The 10,589-nt window shown below is 42.1% G+C and overlaps 1 protein-coding gene across 1 annotated transcript; it reads left to right on the top strand.

Moving 5' to 3' along the window:
* Positions 1-4,681: 4,681 nt before the first annotated feature.
* her7 (hairy and enhancer of split related-7) lies at positions 4,682-6,045 on the top strand. The gene is made up of 3 exons (XM_077010667.1): positions 4,682-4,832; positions 5,227-5,322; positions 5,450-6,045. Exons 1-3 carry the CDS (start codon positions 4,788-4,790, stop codon positions 5,945-5,947), a joined length of 639 nt encoding a protein of 212 aa, XP_076866782.1. The 5' UTR covers positions 4,682-4,787; the 3' UTR covers positions 5,948-6,045.
* Positions 6,046-10,589: the final 4,544 nt, after the last annotated feature.

Genomic DNA, 10,589 nt, shown 5'->3' with positions numbered 1-10,589 from the left:
GCAGTTGTAGCCAGACGGTGAAGTTCCACTTCCACCGTGGGAACGATGTTGTCTGCATCGATTTAACCTCCCTCCTCGAAACCACCCCCTCCCAAACTCCACCCCTCCTCACCCCCTCCCAAACCCCACCCCTCGCCAAGCTCCCCATGCCGAGTGATGCCAGTTTGCCTGATCAAATTGTCAAGAAGGCCTATTTATCCTTTGTTGTCATAGGAATGCGCCTTTATTCGCGTTTATACATAATCACATCGTTAATACAAAGTACAATTTATTGAATCTGGAGATATCTAGTAAACCTTTCTTCAATGTAATATCTCGTTACAGCCTTTTGCTAAAATATCATAACTGGCATAAATCTGTTCAGTGTATTATTTTGTGTTTTGGGCAAAGGACCTACATATCAAAACCTATGCAAATTACTAGATGAAGTCTTTTTCACTGAACAATGCAGGCAATTGTTTGAGGCAACCTACATTATTAAGAATATGTAATAAATATCTAATATATGTTTAATAGAACTGTCACACTTCTGATATTCAAATGTATTTAGGAGTGTGTATATAACTTTTCGACCTGCAATACATTCCCGCACGTTTTATTTAACCATGTAACATGTAACCATGTGCCTTCAAAAATACTTCATTCCATTATTTTGGTGACATTGCAATCACTAACGCACATCATTTTATGCTCATCAGTTATTGTTAATATTTTTAAAAGAAAATTATATTATTTGAACTTAGTCGATTTTTAATTAACTTGTTTTGGCATTCTGCATTTGGCTGCCTTAAAAATGAATAGGGAGAATGTTCAGACTGTTCTGAGTACACAAAAGGCCAGGATCAAAACAAATGGCACGGGTAAGACCAGAAGTGGTTTGCTGATACCAAAAGGTAAATAAGTCAGCGCGTGTTAAGGTTACCGAAGTGTTAAAGTGTCGAGCTCCCGCCCCCACTGACTGAGTTACTTTGGCACGTGGACACTCTTCACACCAGCGATTATACACCGAGCTGCAGGTGTGAAGTTGCCACGAGCCCCACCTGGGTAGAGGCTTGTAAGCACGCGCCGCGGTTTTTTTTGGGGGGGGGGGGGGGGGGGTTTATGGCACGTAAGCAAAAACGTGTGCCGCTTAGCCTACTTTCGTGCTTTTTTGACAGAAAAATAACTTGCACATTCTTACTATAATAAGAATATTATTTAGCTTTTTTAACACAGTTGTGCACTTGATGTTATAATCTTATTTAGATTAGATTAATATATATATATATATATATATATATATATATATATATATATATATATATATATATATATATATATATAATATATATTATATATATAATTTCAATGCAGAACGCATGGTTTATACAGGTAAACATCTTGAAGTTGTATTTTAACCGTATGTTCCACCTCAAACAGGAGTAACGGTTCCGCAGCAGTGTTCGCCTGGGAAAGACCTCTTGGGCTTCAGTCACCGTGAACTAAAACACTTTGAGTCTTCGTTTACTACCTGTCAGATTTCATACATCAGCCGAATAACCAGAGGCGCGTTCTCACGCTTGCCGCGCAGGTACGCATGGGAATCAGAGACAAACTGCGCTCACAAACAGGGTGAATTTTTATCACCTTCACGACACAAGTCACTGACGCTAAGCAGAATAGCAGTGGCTTTATGATTTTTAATACAGCGCAGAATAAAAACAATTATGAGTGGCACTGACAAAAATACTAAATTAAAAGTAGAGCGGAAACTTTCTAAATCTAAACTCAGCCTATTTGTCTATTTAGCGGGAGCTGATTAGCATATTAAAGACATCAAAGCCAAGGGGCACGTGTATGGCCAAACGTGGAACAACTGCCACGGAGCCCTGCGCGCTGTGACGCAGAGCGGGTCTGTAGGGGTCTGGGCGCCCTGAATACTGTTATTCCCTGTTGCATGGTGAAATTTAACACAGATCTACATGAGCAAGTCCAAAGAAATCAGACGAAATGTATCCGTATGTGTCCCAGAGAACTTTAATGTGCGCAACGAGTTAATGCGCAAGCCTGTTTCCGTGCTCGCTGCGAATGGCTTCGCATGTTTAACATCAGATACATTAATGAGAATTAATCAGCAACGTGGCCCTTATACACGCCGGGGATAACCCATTTGGAGACACGTTCCGTGAAGTCTGAAAGATCCCGTGGGAAAGCTTAAAGTTGAGGGAACCCACGCCGTTCTCACTTTAGGTCATTACCGTTATGATTTTCCTGACACGTCTCGAGAACAGACCAACTGCTTTAACGTGAACAAACGGTGGTTTGGCCGTGAGAATGACGACAGATTGCGAGGAGTGCGATACTGCTCCCGTTTCTCTCGCGCCTAGTGTGGAACTGAGAGAGATATTGGATTGCCTGCGTAACGCTGACTGATTGCCAAAATGGAAAGTGCTTTGCAATGTGATTTTTTCGTGACGCCTGGATGATTTGTATACTGTAGATCGGTAAAAGTTAATTTGCGACACTTTAACGTTAATATTACGTCACTGATGTATAGCCACGTCATTTGTATCACTTGTAGCCTACAGTAGCCTATTTGTCAATAAATTTTTATATGAATATTCTGATACCCCCGGGATCGACTGTCGTCACAAAGGAATGTTTTACTGGAATGCAACATCATTTGTGTTCATCATCTTTTGAATATGTCTTTAGACCAAGACAAAATAATGTATTATGAATTAATAATCATGAACTGCACTTCAATTTGTACATTTGCCCGTCTTTTATAATGACCAGTAAATTGAAATGTCAGAACGTAAACCACAGTACTAGTGGCGTCGTGGGGGATTTGGGGCCCTATGAAAATACATCACAATGGACCCTAATAATCTAATATTTTTAATGGGCCCTGTCAGTCACAGGCCCTTTCAATCATCCAAACCCTCCACCCCCATCATAGCACCAGGTGGCTCTACCCTGATCCATGTTAGGTGTTCAGCACTGTGTTCATCCTCATACCAATTTAACTTCAGAATACAACACATAACATAGAATATGATTAAGAAAAAACTCTTCATTCCTTTGCACCATCCTTTCTGATGTGTTAGATCTTTGTTCAAAAGCTTTTCTATTGTATTTTTATCCCTCTATTTTATTTTTATTCTAGTTTTCTATATATATTTTTTGCACTTTGAATGACCGCAGCGTACGGTGCAATATAAATAGACTTGCCTTGCCTTAATGTTATGTTGTACTCCAAATTACCAGCCGTTGAGGTAAGTGGGGGAGGGAAGTGTCTACGAGACGACGCCTGTTCACACCTTGTTGTGGTACGCTGAATGCGCGTGGCAACTTCACGCCTCCATCAACTTAAGAAGGTGTTGATCTTCCACGTGCGCATATGTTCAAATGTAAATTAAAGAACTTGCTCCCGACGAGATAAAGTTTGCTGGGATAAATATAGAACAAAGCAAGATCTTCGATCTTCTCCAGTGAAATTAAAATAGTTAAAATAATTTTAAAACGTTTTAAACAATTAGACATGATGGCCTGGGAACACGTCTTGACTTCGAATCCTTTATTACCTGCTCAAATTTACACGTCATTAACCGCGGAGGACCGCAAGCCCGAGCAGTCATGGACTTTTCCCATGTTCACACATAGGTCTCCACTAGCAGGGATCATTTTAGTACTGTGACGATATGGGCTTAAACAGTCACAAAATCAGTGGTCACAAGGTGATTTTAGATGCTAAAACTTTCTCTAATAGGTTCTAGCTGAAAATCGTTTTTTTTTCATCTGTGTACTTAGCCAGAATATCACTATTACTATAGCATCCAGTGTGATATACAATGCATGTTGTACAACGCAAATACTCCAGAAATGTGCTTAAATTGCATGGTCCAGAAGGATTCTGTCCGTTCTCTTTCTAAACTCTACATTCTCTAAAATAAATCACACAGACGTTAAATGTCAAAAGAATCTGCAAACAAGAACGATTTTGAAAAACAACGAACCCGGAACAGACTGATATCAGAGAAATTGTATCTAAAGGGTTGTGCGCCTGTGACATGGCGCCCCTTCAAACACTGAAGCGTGCGTTGTTACTATTTTCTCAATAGGCGCACGAGAGCTATTAACAGCTATAGTTTGCAACCCCAGGAGGCACTCTTTAATCTATACATACACGTGCCTACGGAAGTCCTGGTGACATAGAGCGCGTGCAGTAGAAACCCCTTTGATCTTTCCACTTAATCGAAAAGACAGCATACAGATTAAATATATTGCATAAAATATATTTTAGATTAATAGATTAAATATAATATATTGCATATTGCAACACACGTTTATTATGCACGTTTATTATTAATTCTCTAAAAGAGCACGTATATTCTGTCAGTGCAATTTATCGCATTTTAGATAAGTTTAAATTGTGTGCTGCTGTAAAATAGTGCATTACAATTACTATTTACATTTAAAACTTGATACAATTTACATTCTTGTCAGATATAAATGTGTTTTTAGCTTTTAGTCTTTAGGCGCTGACAACAGCCTATACAAGTACGGAAGGATTTTGCGTCGCAGCAATTGGTCCGTGGTAGGATGTGGGCGGGGTTTTTGACACTTCGTGCCCGAATGCCTTTAAATATCTCAGCAGAACACCGGTACGTTATTTGAAGTCTGTCAGCAGCCGAGAAAAGCTAAATTACAGTACAGCCTTCAGCTCCATTTTATAAAGCACAACCAATAACCACCATTGGACTGTCTTATTACTAACGAAAAAAGATCTGTGGAATACGCATACTATGAAAAACATGGAAGATACAGAAAGCTTGAAAAAAGACAGAAAGGTAAAGTCACTTGGTCTTTATTCAAAACATAAACTTCTGTTATTGCAGGTCTTGTATTTTATTAAGTATTTAGACTTCACATTACAAAGTTCACATTTGAACCTTTCTGTGGATGTGAAAGCATTTTCTGTCACACTTTATAATTCTGTCACTCCTTTAAAGATGAGAATACAATGGCCTTTTGTTGCACTTCCAAATGTACAGATGCAGTGATACATGTAGACTGACAAATTCATCTATAGCTGTAATACAGTTGGGTTATGACCATCATATGCCAGTCCAGCACAGTGAAGCTGTCTGGTAAGCACAGTGAGACAGTGAGACACAGTGAGACACAGTGAGACACATGTCTGACCTCCCACTGATGTCCTTCCATCACTTCTTTTTCCAACAGCTATTGAAACCTCAAGTGGAGAGACGAAGAAGAGAGAGAATGAACCGCAGTCTGGAAAACCTCAGACTTTTACTTGTCCAAGACGCTGGGCACCAGGTGAGACACCCCTTTGTACCTGAGTCATTGGTGCCACGCTGAAGTCGTAGTGTGTGGGGCAGATGGTGCTTTGGAAAGCTTTCTTACTGTGATGAAGTTGTATCTGAACAACGTTGTCCTGTTCCAGGTGCTGTCTCAACGGCGGGTGGAGAAGGCGGAGATTCTGGAGCAGACCGTACTGTTCCTGCAGTCCTCCGTGGAGCAGGCGAAGGGGGCGGAGGGGTACCCGTTCCTGGAGGGCTTCTCCGCATGCATGGACAGGGCCACCCGCTTCCTGAAGCAGGAGGGCGGGGGACGGGGCCCGCATGCATCTGGGTCCGCCCCCCTCCAAAGTCACCTGAGCCGCCTGCGAGCCCTCGCCTCCACCTCACCCAAGTGGGTCAGAGTCCCACCCCGCGTCAAGCTCCCAGAACCGGCACGGCACGAGCAGAACCGAAGTGCCGTCTGTATGCGGCGGGGACCCCGCACGGTAGGGAGGCGTGGACAGTCACAGTCCTGCGGTGTCCTGCTGCGACACATGGACCCCAATGCCAACGGGCGGCATGGAAACACAGCTGCCACGTCACGAGCATCGTGTGGTCTCCAGGCACCTGTGAGACCATGTGTGTGGAGGCCATGGCCCTGAGAGGCCATCAGAATCAGAGAGAGATGGACTCCGACAAACCAAATTACGTGTGGTTCTTTTGTTGCAAGTGAAGACCCATGTCTGATAAAAAAGCTTTAGTGTTCAGAACATGCTTTAGAAATGAAACTGATGCTTTGTGATGTGAATCCCTGGCTGATGTTGTAAAATGTGTATATAGTGTATAAATTTCCATAGTTTCTATATGTAATAATTTTGTATTTCCATCGACCTTCACTGTGGGTAACTGCTTTAGTGATATTTATGTATTTTGCACATTAATTTATTCATTCATTCATTTTATTCCCTCTCAACTATATAGTTGTATATGTCGAAGGCAGAAATAAATTCCATAGAAATGGCTCAGTTTGGGTTATTGCTTCTTGAACTAAAGTCCCATGGGAAAGTCCCAAGATATTACACGTGCTCTGTCGGTCTGTCACTACCATGGAATGCACAGGTTCACACCTTACGACACCTCCGACTTGACGATCAAACATTTCAAGGTGCGCGCACCAACTGTTATGCAGACATTTAACGCTTCCGTTCCGTCCAGTCGAGGTGTCGGGCTGCTAAATGCAGCGCTTCATTTTTCACGTGTTGGCTCGTGCCGCATAAACACTTGAAGTAACAAGGCGCGAGAACGCCACGTGCCAGAACGATTTCGAAGAATTGCATAATGTCGATAAGGAGATCAGAGGTTGTAGGTTGCCCAACATCAAAGCGTGCACGTCATTCGTGCTGTCCAAGAAGATCCCAGCTAGCGCGGACACGAGTAAGGACCTTATATTTGTATTACATATGCATGTATGTTTGTAAGTATGTATTTGTTTATTTATTTTCTTCGTTACTTCCAAAAATCTCGATTCATGAATTCGCCCTCTTGATTCATGATTCGCCCTCATTGTTAGCAAGCTAACACACGTGCTCAATTCAAGGGCTTTCCCCTGTACATTCGTTTGCTCGTTTGTTTGCCGGTTATCGAACTGTGCGCACATACAAGACCTATTCTTCGCTCAAAAACATCCTGTATCTTCAGCTAACGACAGGTTCCCATGTCCATTTCCAAACCTACCGTTGCTGGGAACTTCCTCGACAAATGTTAAGTTGAAGGCTCGGGACATCAAAAGAGTGTCACCGGTGTGGTAAGTCATTTAGCCCAGCGTCTGCGCACCCTCGTCCGTACTTTTGTGTTCAGGTGTGAGATGCAATTGCTCGGGCACGAGCTCTTTCATCTGCTGCAAGAAGGCGTGAAATTTTTTACGCAATAAAAGTAATGAGTAGAGAGCGGATAGGCGCATCCTTTCCCACGCGAACACATTCGGTAAGTTACTGCTTGCAAAATACACCACTGAGCCACTGAGCCCCAGCCTTGGAGAACAAGTGTACAATTGTACACTTCATGTTCATTTAGCATTTCTGTGTTAGTTTGCGATACCTAAAAAGACATTTACTCACATGTTTTGAATTAATGCCAGAGTAATTATACCTTGAAAATGTGTTTCTTATGACATTGGACAACATTTGCAAGTCATTCGTGCATTCGTGGAATGTTTGGGTGTTACGGAAGGAGGTTGCATGACTTGTTCTGTATTCTGGAGTTGATGTTTTTAGTTTTGTGACATTGATGCATCGTCATGAAAAATATCTTAGCATATGAGAAAAACAAAGAAACAATGTAAAAAAAAAATAGGCCTTTAGATTTATAAACAAAAGGAACCACTCACACAACTATGTTACAAATGCATGTTGTGTAGGCCTACTTACAAAATGTTTACGTGTATGATTGAATGCAATTTTTAACTGTTATGTGTTAGGGAGTGAAAAAGACATCCTGTATTATTTAGCATGTTTGAAAAGGTTTTGTAAAATGGTATAGTTCTAAAAGTTCTCATTTGAAGTAGATTATTAGGGTTCACACACGTAGTGTGGGAAACCTATTGTAATTGCTGAGATTTTTCTTATTAGGGGTCCAAGCACCAGTGGTGCTGGAACCCTATTGTATTTGTTCCGATTATTATTATTATTATTATTCTTTTTCTCCGCTAAAACGCGTTGTGCAGCCTAAACCGTAAGACCTACAGACTTCTCCTTTGGCCAACTTGTAGTACTCCTCTCCGCTACTCAGGCGCAACACGACAGCCCGATCCGACCATAGGTGGCGCTATAGCGCACAAAATCGCATGAAAAAGTTTACACAGGTGTTTCTCCTACACCGTATGTCCTAGAGATAAAATTCAAACTGCATCTGATCAGGCATGAGCTCATCTAAAAAAAGTTCCATTGAAGCCATATGCTCCGCCCCTTACATGTCGAGCTAATTTGCATAACATGCAAATACGCACACATTTTTGAGCGCGAACTAGTCCCTGGATTTTTCACATACATGCACATATGTGGTATCCAGGCGCTCACAAGAGTCTGAACTTTGATTCTAGCAGAGCAAAAGTGCACATTTCTGCACATGGGCGTGGCCACATACCTCACAAGTCAAAGGTCAAAAAATCCTTCGCCAAAAATACACATATTCTGCTATATCTCAGGCATGCTTTCACGTATTCACACCGAATTTCACATACATGCACCTATTGGGTGTCTAGACCTGCACATACATTTTGGCAGACATGCACACCTAGGTGGCGCTATAACGGCCAAAAAACTCTCCTGCCCACACCGATTGGCCAAATAACTCCAAACTTGGTACACATCATCTATATGCACCTACGGCACAGGTCCTTGACCTGCACCATCATATGTCCAATATGGCCGCCGCTATCGACCAATCAGCTTTCAGTCCGCTAAAATGCATCGTGCAGCCTAATCCGTAACACCTACAGACTTCTCCTTTGGCCAACTTGTAGTACTCCTCTCTGCTACTCAGGCGCAACACGCCAGCTCGATCCGCCCATAGGTGGCGCTATAGAGCGCAAAAAATTGTCACGCCTACACCATATGTCATAAACAAAAAATTCCAATTGCATCTGATCAGTCATCTTCCATTCTACAAAAAATAAATTTGAAGCTATTAGCTCCGCCCCTTACATTTCGAGCTAATTTGCATAATATGCAAATACACACACATTTTTGAGCGCGAACTAGTCCCTGGATTTTTCACATACATGCACATATGTGGTATCAAAATGTTCAGAAGAGTCTGAACTTTGATTCTAGCAGAGCAAAAGTGCACATTTCCACACATGGGCGTGGCCACATGCCTCACAAGTCAAAGGTAAAAAAATTCTTCGCCAAAAATCCACATATTCTGCTGTATCTCAGGCATACTTTCATGTATTCACTCCAAATTTCACACACATGTACCTATTGGGTGTCTAGACCGGTACATACATTTTGGCAGACATGCACACCTAGGTGGCGCTATAACGGCCAAAAAACTCTCCTGCTCACACCGATTGGCCAAATAACTCCAAACTTGGTACGCATCATTTATATGCACCTATGACACAGGTCCTTGACCTGCACCATCATATGTCCAATATGGCCGCCGCTATCGACCAATCAGCTTTCAGTTCACATTTCACAAGCTTATCATATGCCAATCAACATGAAACTCACATATTATGTTCATCTACACACTCTCTAAGACATACTCAAGTATGACGGGAATTGCACCACTAGGTGGCGCTATACTAGAATTTCCTGAATTACCCCTACATCTTTCTTACACATGCACACACATGCAATGGCCTACCTATAGGTTTCATATACACATTGCTTCACCCATACCTACCCAGTGATTACACACACATGCTTACGCATCTCAGGCGTGCCAGATGGTGCCCATACCCTGCGCTTGGACCCCGTAATTGCCGCTTGCGGCTATATTTATTAGGGTTCACACACGTAGTGTGGGAAACCTATTGTAATTGTCGGGTTTTTTCTTTCTTATTATTATTATTATTATTATTTTTCTCCGCATAAAACGCATACTGCAGCCTAGACCGTAAGGCCCAGAGACACCAAACTTGGCAGAATGGTGTAGTCTCTTTGCGAGACCGTGCCAAAGCACAGAGACCCACATTGGCCTGATGGTGGCGCTATAGCGCACCATTTTGCGTTTTGGTCCATATCTCCCAAACCGTAGGGCCTAGACACAAAATTCCACTTCAGGTGCATTCCTTGGCTCAAACCAAACAAAAAAGCCTCAAGAACCATTAAGCTCCGCCTACTTAGATTTTTTGCTAATTTGCATAATATGCAAAACCTACTTTTTTATACTAGTCCCTGGTTTTTCATCGGATCACCACAACCTTGGTGTCAAAATATTCAGGAGAATCTCATTATCAAAGTTGCTTAAAAACATTTTGAGATTTGCATACAGTCTGGTTGTCACATGTCAATCAATAGCTCCAAGGCGTGGTCAAATTTACTTAAACAGCCATATCTCAGCAACGCTTTGACGGATCTTCATAAAATTTTAACCGTTGTTAGGGCACATGACTCCGAGGCCATAGGTCAAAGCTGGCCACGATTGTCCAATAGGGGGCGCTATAACATGGGAAAAACTGTATCTCAGAAACCATTAGTCACATCAAGCCAAAACTTTACAGGCATCATCAGGGGCCCAAGTGATATCAAGACACACAATGATGACATCATCACTCAAAAAACATGGCCGCCATGAGCC

This window comes from Brachyhypopomus gauderio, chromosome 7 (assembly GCF_052324685.1).
Source record: "Brachyhypopomus gauderio isolate BG-103 chromosome 7, BGAUD_0.2, whole genome shotgun sequence".
Lineage (NCBI taxonomy): Eukaryota > Metazoa > Chordata > Actinopteri > Gymnotiformes > Hypopomidae > Brachyhypopomus > Brachyhypopomus gauderio.
This window is presented reverse-complemented; position numbering and strand designations above follow the sequence as displayed.